The following is a 19,457-nucleotide window of genomic DNA, read 5'->3' as shown; positions in this document are numbered from 1 at the left end:
GACAAGGCAGAGGAATGTCACAATGAGGCACATGGGTGTACAAGGAGGATTATTGAAAGGACCTTCGGCTTCCTGAAGGCCAGGTTCAGGTGCCTCCATCTGACAGGTGGCTCCCTATACTACTCACCCAAGAAGGTGTGCCAGATCATCGTTGCATGTTGCACAACCTGGCCTTGAGACGCCAGGTGCCTTTTCTGCAGGAGGATGTTCCTGGAGATGGTCTTGTGGCAGCGGTGGAGCGTGTAGACAGTGAGGAAGAGAAGGCAGAGGAAGAAGATGTTGGCAACAGAAGCAATATAATTCAGTAGTACTTCCAGTGACACACAGGTAAGACACTGTAAGTTCACTTTACATTTCTGTTATCTGTTGGACATAGTACAAAGCAGCCTCTTACCTTATATCCATGGCCACTGACTGTGCCCTTTGGCATCTCTATTTTCAGATCTCTGTGCTCTACTCTAGCTCTTGCTATGTATACTGCTGCCCACCAAAGGTCATTCCAAAGTATATTTCACTGTACATTTCAGTTGCAATGCTTTGATAATGTTGTACTACTACATTTGTGAATCATTTGACAGACTCCAGATTAGTATTTGTTCCAAGGGTGTTTATTTAGGTGCTCATAAGTAGAGGGGGATGTGCAATGGGCTTGGCTGATGGTGGAGGAAAGTCCAGGTAGAGTCCAGTCTCTTAGTATCACAGGTGCATTGTCCAGTGGGGCATAGGAAGGGGAGTAATGGCAGTTCAAGGTGGACAGGGTGACAGAGTGGGACAGAAGGGTGACAATCAGGAGAGTCTTATTTCCTTGTGGGGGTCTTGGCAATGTTCTCTGGCTTCCGCCTGGATCGCAGGGACCGTTTCCAGGGTGGTTGTCCTTCTGCAGGGGGTGGGGTGCTGGTGGCCTGTTGGTCCTGTGGCGGGACCTCCTGTCCACTAGCGCCGGCGTAGGTGGAAAGCTATTCTACGGTTTGGCTAGTGTCAGGCGCCCGTTGTTGTGCCACTGCCTCCCTTATGGTCTTGGCCATGTCAGCCAGCACCCCTGCAATGGTGACCAGGATGGTGTAGATGTTTGTTAGGTCATACCTGATCCCCAGGTACTGTCCCTCCTGCAGCCGCTGGGTCTCCTGCAGCTTGGCCAGTCTCAGGCCCATTGTCTCCTGGGAATGGTGGTATGCTCCCAGGATGTTGGAGAGTGCCTCGTGGAGAGTGGGTTCCCTGGGCCTGTCCTCCCCCTGTCGCACAGCAGTTCTTCCAGCTTCCCTGTTGTCCTGTGCCTCTGTCCCCTGAACCGTGTGCCCACTGCCACTGAACCCAGGTCCCTGAACGTCCTGTGTTTGTGGGGTTGCCTGGGGTCCCTGTAGTGGTGGACACACTGCTGATTGACATTGGCATGGGCCCACTGGGTGGGTGCTGTGCTGGTGTTTCCTGAGGGGGGAGGCCCTGTGGTGGGTTGGGACTGTGGCAAGGTACCCGACTGTCCAGAGGTCCCTGATGGGCCAGGATGGTCATCGTGATCCAGGCATGCAGAGTTGCTGTCTTCACTATGGCCCTCTTCAGAGGAGGGAGTGGGGGGACTGGATGTAGCTGGCACCTCCTCTACGGTGATGTTGAGTATGGGTCCTGTGGTGATGCAAATGAAGTGTTAATGTATCTGCGTGTGCCATCATGTGCATGGGTGTGTTTCCCTGTATGGTTGTGATTTCTCCATCAGCTTGGCCTTGTGTGAGTGGTGATTTTGTGGGCTGGGTGAGTCTCTCTACTGGGCATGCTGTGGTGATGGGTGTCCATGCAGGTCTGTGTTGGGGGTCCATGCTTTGGTGTTGCAGGCAGGGCTTGGTATTGGGATGGGTAGGTTGTGATAGTGGGGTTTATGTGAGTTGTTGGAGTGATGAGTGTTAAGGTAGGAGTATGTGATGGCTTGCAAGTAGGGTGGGGGGGGGGGATAACGTAGTAAAGAATTGACTAACCAGAGTCCAGTCCTCCTGCTACTCCTGCGAGGCCCTCAGGATGCATAATTGCCAAGACTTGCTCCTTCCATGTTGTTAGTTGTAGGGGAGGAAATGGGGGTCCACCACTAGTCCTCTGTACTGCTACCTGGTGTCTTGCAACCAAGGAACGTACCATCCCCCATTTGTCGTTACTGGTTCTTGGGTGCTGTCCCACGGCATTGACCCTGTCCACGATTCTCCGCCATAGCTCCATCTTCCTTGCAATGGACGTCTGCTGCACCTGTGATCCGAATAGATCTGGCTGATTTCCTCCACCATGACCCTTAGCTCCTCCTCAGAAAACCTGGAGTGTCTTTGGGGTGCCATGGATGTGGGGTGTGTGATATGTGTGAGGATGTGTGGGGTGATGTGTTGGGGTGTATGCTGTAATGTGCGTGGATGGTGTATGGGTGATGGTGTTCTGTGGCTCTGATTGAGTGGGTGCTCCTGGCTTGCGTCTCTCTGTGTTGGCAATCTTTTCTTTTTGTTAAAAGGGTTGTGGGTAATGTGGGTGTGTGTTTTATAGTGGTGTGAATGTGTGGGTGTGGTGTGTGTATGCGTGTCAGCTGTGTGTAGTTTGAATTGTCCAATCTGGTGGTGTTTTGTAAATGTGTATGTATTTTGAGCGTGGCGGTATGTACCGCCAATAGTTTACTGCGATTGAAAGACCGCCGCAGTGATTTGTGGGTCGTGATACTGTGGGCGTATTCCTGTTGGCGTAACGGTGTGGGTTTGGCTATCGCCAGTTTATCACTGACCTTTGGGCTGGCGGACTTGTGTGGGTGTCTGTACTGTGGCAGAATTCTCAGTGTGGTTCATAATACCCGTAGCGGAATACCGCCGCGGGCACAGTATGTTGGCAGCTATCAGCACGGCGGTAGGCGGCATTTACCACCACGGTTGTAATGAGGGCCTATGCTCTTTGAAGGGGAAGTTAGTGACAAGGGGAAGGTGAAACGAGGAGTATGCATATTCAGTTGGATGGAGAACCCAACACATTAGTCTTAGCTCTGTGGTTATTTGGGTTTGTTTGCAAACTAAATAAACTCAATCTTTCTCAGTTTGAACTTTACATAGGTTCAAGACATCCTGATCTGCCTCAGCTCAAGGAATGTTTTGAGTTCCTGCATGTTGCTGGTAGAGGAGATTTGAGTGTTGTCAGCTTAATGATAAATCTTTATGATGTGGCCAGTGACTATGGATTAGAGGGGTTCCAAGAAGAGTTAAAAGATGATAGGAGGTGATGGAGTCCTGGGATGCCCTGCAGTACACATTTCTGGATTCACAAGTTTCCTGTCTGAGTTGATGAGGTGGGGTAGGGGGATGAATCACTGTTATGACTGTGCTAAAGAAGCCCATTTGTGTTTCCAGGTTGTGGATCAATGCTTGAGTGTTGAGAGCGTTGAAGGCTGGAGAGAGTTAGTGAAGGTTCAGGAAGTAGGGGTTGTTACTTTTGCTGATATGGAGAACATTGCCAACTACTTGAAGGCAGAGGCACAGCTGTTTGACTGCTGCAGCATTGTGTGAAGCCTGATTGGTAAACCTGTGGATTATTGTTCTTAGGCATCTGTAATGATTCGTTGTCTGAGAGAGGATTTGAGGCTGTTGAAGAAAGGTGAGAGGTGATCTCAGTGAAGTTGTTTAATGATGGATTAAGGTAGAAAGGTACATTCATAGGAGTTGCCTTCAGTGATTTCAGCGTGCAATAGGAGATTCAAGACAGTCCTCTTTGGGTGAAGAGCCAGGAGGCAGTGAGGATGCCTGTTTACAGTGGTCGATGTGAGATCTTATTTCGTTATTTTTCTTGTTGAAATAGTTACTGATGGAATTGCATTTGTAAACTAATCAGGGATGTGGAATTCCTATTGCCTGACACTGAGACATATTGTTTGGGGTCAAGGGCAACAGGTTTTCATGTTAATTTCGTCCTTGAGACAAGTAGGCCCAACCCCTCCTGCAGCACAAACCCTTTGAAAAGCCTTCATTATTAGGGTGAGCGCTGTAAATAAACTTTTTTGTGTTACACTGCACTACTGGCAGTGATTCCAGTAAAAATAAAAGTGTACACACGTTTGAAAAGTTTAACAATATGAGGCTAAGTATAATGCTCTCAGAATGCTCTCTGACTAGATGCAAATGTTTGCAGAAGCTTGTAAGTAAGAGTTAAGATTCTTTGCTTTCAAAATAAAATGTTCAGGAAAAAAATGCAGGTATGACATTTTAGGTGCTTTTTCTATGAAGCGTCACTTAGTTAAATGTGTTGATGCATGCTAGTATTTCCCAAAAATATTCCTAATAGAAAAATCAGTATAACCATAATCAACAAGATTATGGGAAGCATGAAAATAAACAAGCACTGGCAAAGGCAATCGATCCAACATGTTTTTGTGATTCTTTTGGTTTCGTCAATGCATGTCTTGTTTTGACATGGCTTTTGTAACACTTTATTGTTGTGGGAGCTGCCAGGCTCTCACCATAGTAACAAACACTGGCAAAAAGAAAAAAATCGTTTTTGGTCTCAAAAAGTACACATTGCCACTAGTGGCGTAACAAAGGCCCCCGCAGCCCACCCCCATCCCCCTCTCAGCACAGTACCTGCCCTTAGTGAGTCTGGAAGGGGGGCCCTCCATGTTCTTTGCAGGTGGGCCTCCTCCAGTTTCGTTATGCCACTGATTGCCACAGTAGTTCCTGCCACTGAACATGACTACTTTGTGTGCCAATGTTTCTTGTGGAAGAGCAAATGCGATCACTCACAGTAAAGCCAGACGATAGATAGAGAAATAGAAGTTTAATAAAAACAAAGGGCCTGATTCAGACCCTGGCGGCCGGTGACCGCCAGGGTCACCGGCCACGGGAGCACCGCCGACAGACCGGCGTTGCTCCAAAGGGCATTCTGACCGCGGCGGTTCTGCCGCGGCCAGAAAGGGTAAACCGGCGGTCTCCCGCCAGTTTACCGCTGCCCTTGGAATCCCCCATGGCGGCGCAGCTTGCTGCGCCGCCATGGGGGATTCTGACACCCCCTAACGCCATCCTGTTCCTGGCGGTTCGCCCGCCAGGAACAGGATGGCGGTAGGGGGTGCCGCGGGGCCCCTGGGGGCCCCTGCCGTGCCCATGCCAATGGCATGGGCACGGCAGGGGCCCCTGTAAGAGGGCCCCACTGTGTATTTCAGTGTCTGCCTAGCAGACACTGAAATCCGCGACGGGTGCAAACTGCACCCGTCGCACATGCCCACTCCGCCGGCTCCATTCGGAGCCGGCTTCCTCGTGGGGAGGGGTTTCCCGCTGGGCTGGCGGGCAGCCTTCTGGCGGTCGCCCGCCAGCCCAGCGGGAAAGCCAGAATGGCCTCCGCGGTCGAAGGCGGGCGGCGACCGCCGCCCGCCGGGGTCAAGATGACCCCCAAAATGTCTTTGTTAACAGCACACCTAATTAGGGACCCTATTCTTAAAGAAAGGCACACCCAAGGTATATGTCTTTGATTTAGTGGCTTTCCTGTATTCACAAGAACTTACAGAGGTAGGCCAGAAAATTGGACTCCTAGAAAATATTTGTGAACTGTATTTTAGCACCAGCAAATATCCATGTGTAGATTTGTGTGAAAATCTATTGAGCATTTAAAGGTTCACTTTCCTTCCAGCCACTTTTTTCCCAACCCTGAAAGAGCTTTTACTTCTGACATTGTCAGGAGTAAATTTCCAGCCTTTCTCATTATGGAAAAGGATTAGAGAAGAACTGGTGAAAATCCTTAAAACATGCAAGTTAGTAGGTTTGCAGACTTAAAGGCATGCCAGCCCTGGAACTATTGCTTACTGCTTCCTCCAGCCCCAGTATTTAGCTCTGCGGAAAGGTGGCAAAATAAGAAAAATTGCTATAGTAGGGATTGAAATTGCAAGTATTCAAGCTCTACTATAGTAGTAGCCCTGGTATAACCAGAGAGGTTATTATCAGAACTCTTACATAAAGAGATTGCTGTCATAATTTGTCACCGCACTACATGGCACCAAAGGGACAAGTAGATTTTTTTTTTTTACAGTATAAGTAGATTTAAGAAGCAACCTTTCCCATAGACAAGTAGGTATTTTATTAAATTCCACACCCCTGACTAATGGTGGGATTGAAGAGCCTAGAAGTGGATTGGTGCAGTGTTTAACTGCTTTAAAGAGTGCTTTACTTCAGTTACATGCTCCATTTTCAGTAGTCGTGTAAAAGGTGGTTTTTGTAGTGGTGATGAGAGAGAGAGAGATCTGTATGCAGAATACATTACTTTTGGAATCTGAATCACCAAGGCTCCAGAATCAGATTTCAAACATTGAAATAGGAGCACATGGTGCTGGATTAAACTTTGCAGATACCATGTGGGGGCAATGGCTGATGAGAAGGCTGATAGCAAGAGTTGGTGCCTCTTATTTCAGATGATTTCTGTATGCTAGTAGGATCTAAACGGAAAGTGTGGAAAAATGCTCAATCAGCATTCGGATGCCAGCTTTTAAGATGTAATAAACTAGGTAGATGAAAAGGAACATAAAGTTTAGGAAAAGGTCCGGTCCATCATAAAAAGAACATAGACCAGACGCATACTCCAAAGTATGCATCATTAATTTCATCAACTGGCTCTCAAACAGTTCCAGTTTATTTCAGTCCTAGGTACAGGTAACACAGACAGGTGTCTTGTAAGTGAGGACGGGCAACCAAACTGGAAAGCAAAGCCCTACTGGCCAAGTTCATGGGGGCTTTTCCATTCGCAACTTGAACTCTACCTGAAGAAAGTCACAAAGCTGCTAATTTCTAGCTGCCACGAATGTTCTGGTTTTGAATGTGAATATGAAACGCATGCTTGCAGATATTCTATAAAGTATGTCAATATTTTTGTATTCGGAAGTGACACTTAGCAGAGTAGTATTTGGCGGTGCCAAGCATGCACAGTCAGGAAAATGCAATGCAAATGAGTTGATCACCATCAGAATCATAACCTTGCAGGTATTCACAAACATTTGCAATGCATTTCGCCACACTTACCCACCCATCTCAACTTGCTCCTGAACAAATGAATTGTAAATCCTTCCTAAAGTATGGAAAACATGCACAAGAATCCCTCATTTTCAAAGGTAGGTTGGTAGGAAGGGATGATCCAACATGGAAAAAAGGTTCTTTGTAAGGAAAGTAAGTAACAACACAGCACAGGTTGTATAACTCTGTGCATGCAATTCACCGCAATGCTGAGATTCAGCACACATTGTTCAGCGACAGAGGAAAACTAAAAATGTATGTTAATAGCATACATTTCTCTGCAAACGTTTCAGAATTTGTTGATACTCACGCCTGGAAGTGGTGTGAATGAGGGATGCCATTGCTGAGCTCCACCGAACATAGGTGCACGCCATTTTAACAATGATTTGTAACTTGGTAAATTAGGCCAAATGTACATCTGTAGATCATATAAGTCAACATTTGTGTGCAGATGAAATGGCAGTTGGTGGGCTCACCGTGACACTTCTCAATGATGGAAAACAACTTGGCTTTCAAGAACTGTAGCCCCATTATAAGTTTCTTGTTATCTTTGTGTGGGGATATTGGGGCTGGAATTAACGATGCCGGCCAATATGCTCGCATGAAATAAAGGGCATTATTAGTTAAAGTCACAAAAATGAGGAATAACTTCCTAGATCAGGAATTGGTGAGTCCTTTTGTATAGGTTTTCATCCGATTCCAGGGAGTCGTTCAGATATTTACAACCTGCTCTGAACAAATATCGAAAGTATCTGTTGGGGACCAGTGGGGTTTAGGAATGTGGTCTGGGTGGTGGGGAGGGTGTGGGGAGGATGAGAAGGATGTAGCCTGTATGTGAGGAGCATTGTCTGCTTCTCCCGTGGTCCCTAAGAGGGCAGGCGTAGGCCAGGCTGTTTCTCTGCCCAGCAACTCCTGTCCTGGGTTTTATGGGAACGAGTCTGCAACTGGTAAAACAGATCTGGTATACATCAGACCACTTGGAGTTACCCAATGAGGTATCCCACACCTAGTGGGAATACCACTCTGACCAACTCAAAATGGAGGCTATTTCGTGATAAAAATATAAAAAAACAGCTAACAATTTGAGTTGACATCAAGATTTTATTGTGATCAGGAAGGACATGACTACCTGCTAATAGAGCAGCAGAGACCAGCATCCAGCTATATTGCTATTTTGCTACCAGGACGGTGCAATTGTGCACAAATAATAATAAATTATAAAGAACGCACTAGTGACAATGCAGTTTTACACCAACAACTGGAAAGGTTATTTTTCTGGTCAGGTAGTATAAATGTAGCGCATAATTGCACCAGCACAATTTAGTAATCCTGGAATAGCGAAAAATTGCACCCACATAGCCTATGCAACCCGGTTTAAACTGCCATAAAGATACAGTTCAGCCAATAAAACAAAGACTGTGCTACAATACCTAGGCAAGGGGGTCTGCCACACAAGACGTAACAACCACAATTGTCAAACCCATGCAGCCATTATAATTACCAAGCACAGGTGCTTTTCTAAGCTTTCTGAATAAAACAAGACTTGCAAAGTGTGAGGAGTTTTCAATGCGCTATATACGTTTTAAGGAAACAATTTTGATCTTACACTAGAGTGATGTTAGGCTCTCTTCCAACAACCGGCATCAGGGGAAAAGCTGCCAGCAGCAAACATAAAACAGCCCAGCTAAGCGTTGTCACCTAGAAAAGAAAATAATGAAGACTATGGGTGAAACACAGAAATGAAACCAGAACTGGCAGGCTACAGATGTATACACACCAACAACAATCTATCGCCATTTTTAGGTTGCCCCTAGGCAGCAAGCATGCGCTGTCTCTTGACATGTTGTAATCTACATCTGTGGGCTTGCACCACGCCCATCGCTTTCATTCATTCCTTGGCCAGCCTTTCAAGAATTCTCTTGATTTCGTAGGAAGATGCTTCACGTTTGTCCTGCCTTGAGGCTGCTTTGTTACCGCCTTGGAGACTGACCCTGTTACATGACTTATTGCATGATCTGTCATGTAGCTTAGTGTGGCGCACTACTTTTTTCTGCCTCACTACTTTGCACTGAGTGGCTGTATGTTATTTCTTCCTTATTTTGGGCATGCTGCTGTTTATTTGTGGTGTTTACGCACCAAGGCTGCAAGCTGGAAAGGGGGGTATTTTTTTTATTTAATTACATGTTTTTTCAAAGGTTCATATAGCACAAACTCAATCGGAGGAGTGCTTTATATGAGTACGTGAAGTTTCATATAGCTTAAATTCGATCGGAGAAGCACCTTACATGAGTGAAGTTTCATATAGCGTGAACTTGATCTGAGGAGCGCTTTACATGACTACCACTTACGCACAATTTTAGCAGTTGAAACTGGGGCATTTAAAAGAAACAAAATAGAAAACCTCAGAAATCCTCAATGCGGCTCTGCCAGCGCAGCAGCAAACTGCATTACTTTCTGCCATTCTGTTTTCAGGTCGTTATGCCCTGTAGGGCTGACTATATGGTTACATGGTCATGTTTCTTACAAATGCTATCTTTATTATAGTGCCCTCTATGGGCTTTTCTGAGCTTTCCAGTCAAGATACTACATAAAGAAGCATTTAAAACAGAAAAAACCCACAAAACTCCTCAACACGGCTCTCCCAGCACAGCCTGGAAACTCGCCCTATAATGCTTTACAGGGCATTTCATTTTGAAAACATTTTTGTAAATAACTCAGCCTGTGATGGTCCTACGACAATGGGACCACCACCAAACCCTTCAGCACAACACACACTTTCCGTCTAGATCAACTCTGGATCCCTACAATAGGGCCCTCATTACGAGTCTGTCGGTCTAGAGACTGCCAGACTCACTGTGGCGGTCTCCGGCTGTGAAGACCGGCGTATTACGAGGTGTGAGGTTTGGCTGATGCCAAACCTCCACAACTCCGCCTGGCCCGTCGGTACAGTCGGACCGCCGTGGCCAGAGGTGAGCACCTCCAATCTGGCGGCAGGCCACTGTCCAGATTACGAGGTTGCACACCGCCACGAAAACTCTGTCGGTCACGCACCTGGCGACAGGAATCCCCATTCCTGTCACCGGCACAAGCACCCCAACACGTTCACACACATTCACACATGCACCCACACACGTCCACACACATACAGAGATGCACCCCACTCATCCACGCACTCGCTAACTACATCCCTAATCACTCGTACACACTCGCACAAACATGCACATTGGAACATGCATACACACACTCAGGCACACCCATTCAAACACGCACACAGCCCCCCTCATTCACATGCACACAAATATTCACATACACACACCCGCAAGCACACAAAAGCACCCCCATTCACAGACATACACGCACACATACACCCCCATTCACAGACATACAAGCAACACCCCCACCACACCCCCTTGCGGGTAATCCACTTACCTTTTCCGGGAGGTGGTCGTCCGGGAGGGGATGGGTCCTGGCGGTGCTGCGCTACAATCACCACTACGCTAGCAAGACTCCGATCGTAATACGGCAGGCAGAGTCTTGATGGTGTGGCAGTGCTGGTGGTGCACCCGCCTCAATGGGACTTTCGTCCAAGAATGGGTCGAAGTCCATTCACAACTCCTAATATGGCGGTCAGCAGACCGCAAGCACTGGCGATCTGCTTGCTGCTTAAGCGGTTTTTAGAAAATACCACCGAAGTCATAATGAGGGCCCAGGTTTGGGGGAACCCCAAAATAGTAACCTCTCCCATCATTCATTGTCTTTCGAGCCTCTCTCCAGGCTTGAACTTTTGTTTTACAGCTGGGAGTAGTTTGTGTTTTAAGGGTCTTGTTTGTAATAGTAGGCCTGAAAATATGTAAGGCACTGCACCCTCTAGGGGCTACATATATTGTTACACTGCATTACTTTCTGTCATTCTGTTTTCATGTTGTTAGGCCCTCTAAGAGCTGACTATATGGCTACATGAATATTTCTTACAAATGCTTTTTTTATTATGGTGTTCTCTGGGGGCAGTTCTGAGCATTACAGTCAAGATACTACAATATTTGCTGCACTTGGAAACTCACCCCATAATGTTTTGTGGGGCATTCCTTTTAGCCAAACATTTTTGCCCATAACTCACCGCACGACGTACTCTTTCTGTCTAGGTCATCTCTAGGTCCCCACACTAGAATGGGGGACCCAAAAATAATAATATAAAAAATATAATGTATAAAGGCAATATTTAAATTTTTTCCTGCACATAGAGGAGGAAGGTAAATGGAAGTGCTTTAGTTATATGCAGGGTCACTGGAATTATGTGGCAGAGAGGACCAAATTATGTGGCAGGGTTGAACAATTTACATGGCAAGAAAAGTCCAATTATGCATTCACCACGCCAATAGCTCTAACTCAAGCAAATGCAAGACCTATTACATTGTAAATGCTTGTTGTTATATTTTGTACAATGAATGCAGAAAACAATAAATGCAATGCTGAAAAAGAGAAAACAGTGAAGTCACACATTCTAGCTGCCACAACTCCACCTAAAAAAACATTGGTGAGTATATACAGCAAAATGGTATAACATCAATCATCAACTAAGAAAAGGACAGCTACATCTGAAAAAAAAAGTTCAAAGCACATCACACAAAATTAAACACTGTTTCAGGAGCCTAATAACTAACTGTCCATTGTTGCTCCACTGTTACCCATTAAAGTAGTCTGACATTGCTTCTCTGGGATTTTGAAGTACCTAATTGTTGTTTATCGATTGCTTAAATTATACTTACTATCTGATCTCCAAGCATAAAACATGTCCATTTATCACAGAGTGTACAGTGACCCAGTTTAGAACATACAAAGCCACTGGTTATGTTGTTCATACTTGTGATGTATGCTGTGGGAAAGTGGATTATTAGTTGAAGTGGGTGGTAGTCCACCACAAATAAAAGCGTCACTATTCTTGTTAGGTCCATAAAGTTTTCAGTAATTTAAACCTGAGCTCAACCCCTGTTATCTATGGCACAAAGCAGATAGGAGGCTTAAATTAAGAAAATGTGTACAGCATTTAGGAATATCAAAACAGGTAAAAAGTCGAAAATACAACACAATAAAAATACCACTCAAATTTATTTAAAAAAGGCAATATTCTAATTAACAAAATGGCACCAAAACAACAAAAATCCAAAAAAGGGAACTGCAGATGAGTGCTCACAGTTTGAGTTCAATTTTAGCGCTAGAAATCACAAAGTGCTAACCGCAGGCTACTGGTCGAGCTAGACCAGGACAAAAGTAAGGTTTGATACTGACTACGATGGAACACGGGTCAGATAAGAGATCCAGGTTGGTCCTGATCAAAGAATTACCTTTAGACTTAGAAACTTTGTGAGGAAGTAGATTCCTCAGCTGGGCAAGGTTGTAGCCTGGATCCAAAGACAAAGTCGTCAACGACATGATGGCAAAGGATGATGTTTCGGTGAAGCAGCCGGGGAAAGCTCAGAGAGGAAAGAGTCCAGCGTTCGTGCCCAGGAAGCTGTCAACGTCAATCTGATTCTACTTGACATCAGACTTGGTGAAGATTTCTGTCTCTGGACATTGTCTCTTTGCTGGAAGTCGGATTCCTTCAGTGTTGCAGGCTGGGTCTGATGTAGACAGAGCCCACTTGGCATCGGCCCCACCAAATTGGATTTGCTGCTGCAGAGTAGAACTTGCTGTACTAAAGTCAGGCCCACAAGGGGATACCCTCATAGCAGATTGTCTCAGCATGTTGGTCCTGGTCTTTTGCCGGTTCGCCAAGCAGCAATCCTTGAAAACGTTTCTGAATCCCAGGTTTTAGATTTAGGCAGGAGGAGTACACTCTGACAATTACCTAATTGCCCAGGACCTTAGGGACATAACTTAGAAGTCAGAAACAACTCCAGTAGAAGTCAACAACAAGGTCCAAGGCATGTTCATTTGGAACTGGTCAGGTTGGCTCCTCAGGAAAGTTGGCGTCCTGTGTTTTTGTCCCTGTAGCTTACCAGGAGGTCAGCCAAATCATCCTTAGAAACCACTTCTATGTGCTGGGTACAAACGGGAGCAGGGCCAGCCCTTAGAAATGTTCTCACAGGTCACAACAGCAGGTGCAATCCTTCTTCTATCTTCCATAGGTCCAGAGGTGTTCTGAGGAGGGTACCAGGAGTGCCATATTTATACCCAGTGCTAGGTGTGAGTGGGGTAATCTCTCAGGAACCCCCTAACCCATGGAGTAAAATGTCCCCAAGGTGCCCCTACCCACTTTTACAGCACTTCCTGTGTGTTTTACTGCAAACTATCCCACTGCTTCATTCTCTAAATGAAACCAAGATGGCAGAATCTTTCTTCTTCTCTGCAGAGTTCCATGCCCACCCAGAGATGGGGCTATAATAATGAGCAAACCCTCCCTGTGGTCACTCAAAACTGGATCTTGGGCATCTCCTCTCAACCAGGGATTGGTTCCTGGCTAGCTAGCTCGCAGGACAAGGTGAAATCAACCCTTCTCCCTTTGGCTCAACTCTAGGAGCCACTTCACACATAAGTAAGGAGCCATTCAGCTCCTGTGTGACAGTGAACAGTTGCAGAAAGGCACATTTGTCTCAGGTAGAAAAGTGCCTGCTCTTAAAAAAAATATATATTTTTTTTACATTTTCAAAGTGGAAGGTGTCCTTTGGGGACCCCTTCTCGTTAGCGAATAGTTACCATCTCCTTCAAGGAGTCGGTAAAATATGAATGTTTTACGACTGTAACTCAGTCACAAAACATTCATACATCTCATTCAGATTCGGTATTTGGAAGGGATGCCCTAAACACACCCCTTTCAAATAATTAATCTCAAACACAAATTGTGATTTGATAACATCTTACAGAATCATAATTTGTGTTAGTACATTTGCAAAAGCATTTTTGCGGTTGGAACTGGCCCAATACCACAAAAATTGTTTCTACATGTGGCCCAAGCGTTTTCCTATGGGGCAGGCAGCCTTGTCACAGTGAAAAATGTATTTGGACATTTTTCACTGCCAGGACATATAAAACATGAACAGCCCATGTCCTACTTTTTAAATAGCATTCACCATGCCCCATTTAGGGTCCATTTAAGGGGTGACTTATAAGTATTAAACAGGAAGGTTTAAACCTGGCCAAAGGTGGAATTGGCAGTTTAAAAACTCCCTGCCCTGGCTGCAGGGGCAGGCCTGTAGACATGCTTTGCATTGTCACTTTAGTGGTGGCACAATATATGCTGCAGTTGACCAGTGACGTTTAACTTACAGGCCATGGGTACACATTTGTACCATATACAGGGGACATGTAGGTAAGTTAAATATGCCATATAGAACTGTAGCCTAGTTCTACATGCTTTAGGGGTCAGACGCACTGGGGCCTAGTTAGCAGTGTTCCAGTGTGCAGAGTCAAAAAAACAGCACCACCAGTCCAGAGGAAATGAGGGGTGACCATACACAAATAGGTGTTTTCTTACATACAGTGTTCAATGTATTATAATTTTTTTCAACAGCTAAAAGGTGGTGCGTACCAACAAAGAAAATAAGTCCAAGCACACATGCAAGCAAAAGCAATATTAGAGGTAAAATCATATGAACATACTGGCACTCAAAGATGTTATATATGAATAGACACATTGATATTTCCACTCTACTTTTTAAATCTCTAGATGACACTTTGAAAAGCAAAAAGCAGTGTAATGTCATGCCAGTCACATGAAAGGTTTCAAATGTGCAGAGTAACGTATTCGTATAGGTTCCATCCACCTGATACTGCACCGCGTGCCATTAAAATTGATCGCGCATCAGTTAACGTACATACTACTTTGGGGGGCACATGACCTCTAATCAAACACCCACTGAGGTCACCACACAAGCTGTCACTACCTTTCACTCATCCCTTCCCTGTACAGATCAGGTGCAGACATGTATATATGTGCAAATGGGAAGCAGCACTGCTAATGTGATTAGTAGATGTATAGAGGAAGTTAGGTACGTGCAGACTATAGCAGCAGAACTGATGAATGGCCCTCGTGCTGATACAAAACCACAGCCCACCTGTCACACTTTTCAGACCATCTCACAATAAGGAACCTCCAACTTGGTGTAATACGCCATCCACCTCTGCTGTGGGCCCTCAGCCTACATTCAATGGAGTATCATATGCCACCACATGAGGTCATGGTACAACAGAGAAGCCCAGAAAGCACTGCTCACATAACACCTGCAACACCAAGCAGGATAGCACCTTACTCAGTGTAACACAGGTGTTTGGCAAAGGGCAGCAGAAAACTCTGCATTCCAAGCAGAAAACAACACAAAAGTTGTGAGCAGGGGGTGCAATAAGAGCATGCAGAGTATAGTCACTAGTATACTGAGGCAATCAGTGCTGAAAATAAGCTGATCTGACATTCACTGCAAAATGTAACTCGTTCTAAGGAATCCTTGCCAAAACCACCAAAGTTGCATCGATGATAAACTGCAGTATTGAGCAGCCAAAAGGTGACAATTAGCAGAAAACAGCACACCAACCTGCATACAGCAAAACTCAAAGACTGATGCACAAGAATACTGCATCGCAGGGTCGGATTGGAACCAAAAATAGACCCAGGCACCCAAACAAAAAAATGGCCCACATTTGCAAACTGCAAACTTTTGTGATAATCTTAGTAAAGAAAGCATGGTGTTGCTTGTGTGGCCAGTAAGATTGGTCAGGACTAAAAATGCTATTATTCCAATGAAACGTTTGTTCTGATGCTCATCTTGAGGTCCATGAATCTCCATTATCCCATGCTCCCCTTCATATCTCTTCATCTCCGCCTGTGTATTAGGCCATAATCCATAAATAACCTGATGAAGGCAACAAATGATGAGCCAAATTTGTGTGTACAAAGTTGAAAATTGTTGATAAAGTGTCATGAAAGGAACGGGACTACTGGATGAAATTCATATTGCTTGGTGTTTTTGTCTCCCCCTTACCAGGTCCTATTCAGTAGAGATGTGTGAATGAGAAGGGGTGCCTGGAATAGTATTTTACTTTTTGAACTTTTTTCACAGATATGCTGTATACTAAATGGTATTTGGTAGAAAAGATGATAACAAGATGCAAATAGCTGGTGACTGTTTTACATTTGTATGGATTGTATTTGTAGATAGAGAAATAAAGATTGAGCTGATAGTAGTGATTCTCTTCCTTATAATAATGGAGGGGATGATAGATATTTAAATAGCTGAAATTATGGGGATGAAATCATCAGCTGAGAAGTAATGATGTGAGTGGAATCAATATTGAAATTAGATTTCAAGCAGAGTGACTAGATACTCCCTTGATGCAAAGACTTAACCAATTTTAATTTTAAAAAAAGGCACACACTCTTACCTTGGACAAAAAGATAAAAAAGATGAACTCTTCTCATGGCCTCTGGAATGCAAGAGAGTGACGCTCATTGTGAGTGCTTTGTGGAAGAGACAGCATGGACAAAAGGCTGGAAGCGATAGGCCCTCACCATTGGCTCTGTAGCGGAAGAGACAAATTACCAACACAAACAAAATGTGTTGAATCTATCTATCTATCTATCTATCTATCTATCTATCTATCTATCTATCTATCTATCTATCTATCTATCTATCAATCTATCTATATGTATAAATATATATATATATACACACACACACGTTATATGTGTGCGGGGTTCAGATTTTCAATAAGGAGCTCTTGGTCAAAGTTGCAGAATGCAGGTCTGTCCACTACGAAGGCAACCAAGACTTGGTTTCACCTTATCCCACTTTCTTACACCATTATATTCTTCCTGTCTCTTTATTTAATTCCTGCAGGTTCATTTTCCTCTTTCCTTTCTCCTTTGTCAATGATTTCCTATGACTCTGCCCCCCCCCCTTCCGCTTTTCTCTCTCATGCTCTGGTCAAAGTCTCATGATGATAAATAAGCTTTGGTACCTCTGTTCTGGTCAACATCTCCTGATAAAATATAAGCCTTGGTGTCCAAACATGAGTGCTTGTGCCAACCACTATCCCCGATCTGTACAAATCAATCATTGTGTGTCAATGTTGTGATAAAAAGACAGGGATGTGTTCGATGAGGACGAATACAGTGAACTACAGACATTAGTGCAAGAGAGTCAAAAGGCAGAGAGCTACTGAAAGAGGCAGAAAAAGAAAGAAAAGGTGCATACAATTTGAGTTGCATTCCACTGATTTTTCTGCCATTTTGTAGCACTGTACCCAACAGGTGTTTTTTAATACCACGATCCATTGTTCTCAGAAAGAGGAATAGTTGAGTTGGTACTGTCCAGAATAAAGTACAGAGTACGGGGTTCTAGAAAACATAGGTAGGTCAAAAGTGTACTAATTGTGACACTAGACCACTCGTGTACCTCGACTCGAGTTAAAAAGAGGATGCGCTGTGAAGTGGTGTCGGGTCTGGGGAGGGGGTAAAAAAAGGGAAGGAGGGGAATTTCCTTTACGGACTAGGTGGTCTCACACACTATATAGTGTCATGCTTCATCATATGACCACCTAGCCCCTCCCAGGTAGGACAGTGCCACCTGGGCGGACTCAACCTCGCTGTTATAGGAACAGGAGGGAGTGCGTAAATTAATTTAATTTCTGAAAAATGGGATCCAGCTATGCTAGGGAAATAAAAACACCTACTCAGATACCCGGGTGAATTTATTGGAGGGTTCTGTGTGGTGTGATTAAAAGGAATGGGGAACCGGTGTGAGAACAATGACTCACAAGGTCACCTGTCTTAAAAAGGAGTAGCCGACATGTTTCTGCCCTTATGATTGAGCTATGGAGGGTCTCTGGGCATTCATCAGGGCGTTGGATCCCTGTTGCAATTGCTTCGTAAGCGCTGCAGCAATAATCACATTAGAGAAGGGGAAGGGCCTACCTTAACCAAGGGATTACTTAGGGAGGACCTATAGTAAATGGAATAAAAACAAACCAAACATAGTGAAAAGATAAAACACAGCAACACACGTGACGTAATTCATGCAGGCCGCAGGAGTACTGGTTACAAATTATAAATCACAGATGCGTCAATATTGGCTATGCGAGTCGCCCAATAGGCAAGGGAAGGCAATTTCTTACCCTAACACTTGAGGCTAGTAGCCTCTGGTATCCTGGAGAGGGAGCGTCCCCTTATAGTCAGACTCTAGGGTTCGAGGGAAAAGGCAAAAGGGAAGAATGATAATGGAAATAGTGCAGAGGAGTAGGAACGGGTGAACTAGATTGAGGAGAAGGAAACAGAAGGGAAAAGAAGAGGGAGAAAACAGGCTGAATGGAGGAAAAGGTGGGGATCAGGAAGAGAAGGGGGAGTGAAGTAACACGGAATACAGAAATAGGAAAAGGAGATGAAGAAAAGTCAAGATAGTGGGGGAAGTGGTGGGAAAATTGGAAAAGGGGGGAAAAAAAGGAGAAGAGACGGGGAGAAAAGAAAAGAGGGGAGGGAAAAAAGGAAAAAAGGAAGAGAAAAGAGAGAAGAAAAGGAAAAGAAAAAGGGGAGGTAGTAGAGAAAAGTAGAAGAGAACAGGTCTCTTATCTGTGCATCCAGCGTTGGCTGACTCACTGCATCAAAGGTGGGCGCTCTCTGTGCGCCTATACCGACCTCTCCTTCAGAACGCTTGAATAGAGTGGCCTGGTAGTGAGGGTTAGATATAGTGGACTTAATTGGAAGCAGCTGTTAAAAATCACTGTCGCGGCCCGGGGTGGGCGGAGCCAGGAGTGCTACGTGTTCCCTTCGTGTACAATAACCGGCCCGAAGTGGATCGGACTGTTTCCGGTAGTGCTGGGGGCCGGAAAAGGCAAAGGGCGCTGGGGGGGGCGCCGTAGTGACGTGCTACCCCAGCGAGGAGGCCCCGCGGTTCTAGGGGTGGACGCCGTGATGGGCGTCCGAAACTCCGCGGGTGCTGTCGGGAAACAAGTGTTCCCGGCAGCACTGTCGACAGCCTAACTGCGAGTGCCGCTGGGAAACGTAGTTTCCCGGTGGCACATCGGGCTGCCGGAAGGGGAAGGGGGAAAAAAAGGGGAGGGAGGGAAAGCAGAGCGTGGGGCAAGAAGGGGGAAAGAGGGCGAGAGGGGGGGAGAAAGGAAAGGAAGGAAGGATTAGGAGGGAACGGTGGGGGACTAAGCAGGAAAAAGGGAAGAAGAGAAGGGGAAGAAAAGGTGAAAGGGAAATGAAAGGAGGAAGGGAGTAAGAGGGAAGGGTGGGGGAAAAAACAGGAAGAAGGGAAGAGAAAGGGGACACGAGGGGATGAGAAGGGGAAGAACAGGGGAAAGGAAAACCACAGGAGAGGAATAAAGCCTGTAGGTTATACCCATGGTCACTGGAATTATGCGATTGTGCAGCTTCTGTGTTTTTTGCATATAGTATTGCCGTATTTGCCACATAATCTATCATCTGCTGCATAATCTGCAGATTTTAACAAAAAAAATCTTGTTTCTAACTCAAAC

General features: G+C 45.2%; 1 protein-coding gene across 2 annotated transcripts in view; it reads right to left on the bottom strand.

Moving 5' to 3' along the window:
• The window catches only part of PIGN (phosphatidylinositol glycan anchor biosynthesis class N), a 988,499-nt gene that overhangs the window by 511,169 nt on the left and 457,873 nt on the right, over positions 1-19,457 (bottom strand). For both annotated transcript variants that reach the window (XM_069219499.1, XM_069219500.1), the window contains one exon: positions 8,599-8,690. In XM_069219499.1, coding sequence (XP_069075600.1) covers positions 8,599-8,690 — 92 coding nt within the window. The remainder of the gene's footprint in view (positions 1-8,598; positions 8,691-19,457) is intronic.

This window comes from Pleurodeles waltl, chromosome 2_2 (assembly GCF_031143425.1).
Source record: "Pleurodeles waltl isolate 20211129_DDA chromosome 2_2, aPleWal1.hap1.20221129, whole genome shotgun sequence".
NCBI classification, from domain to species: Eukaryota; Metazoa; Chordata; class Amphibia; order Caudata; family Salamandridae; genus Pleurodeles; species Pleurodeles waltl.
This window is presented reverse-complemented; position numbering and strand designations above follow the sequence as displayed.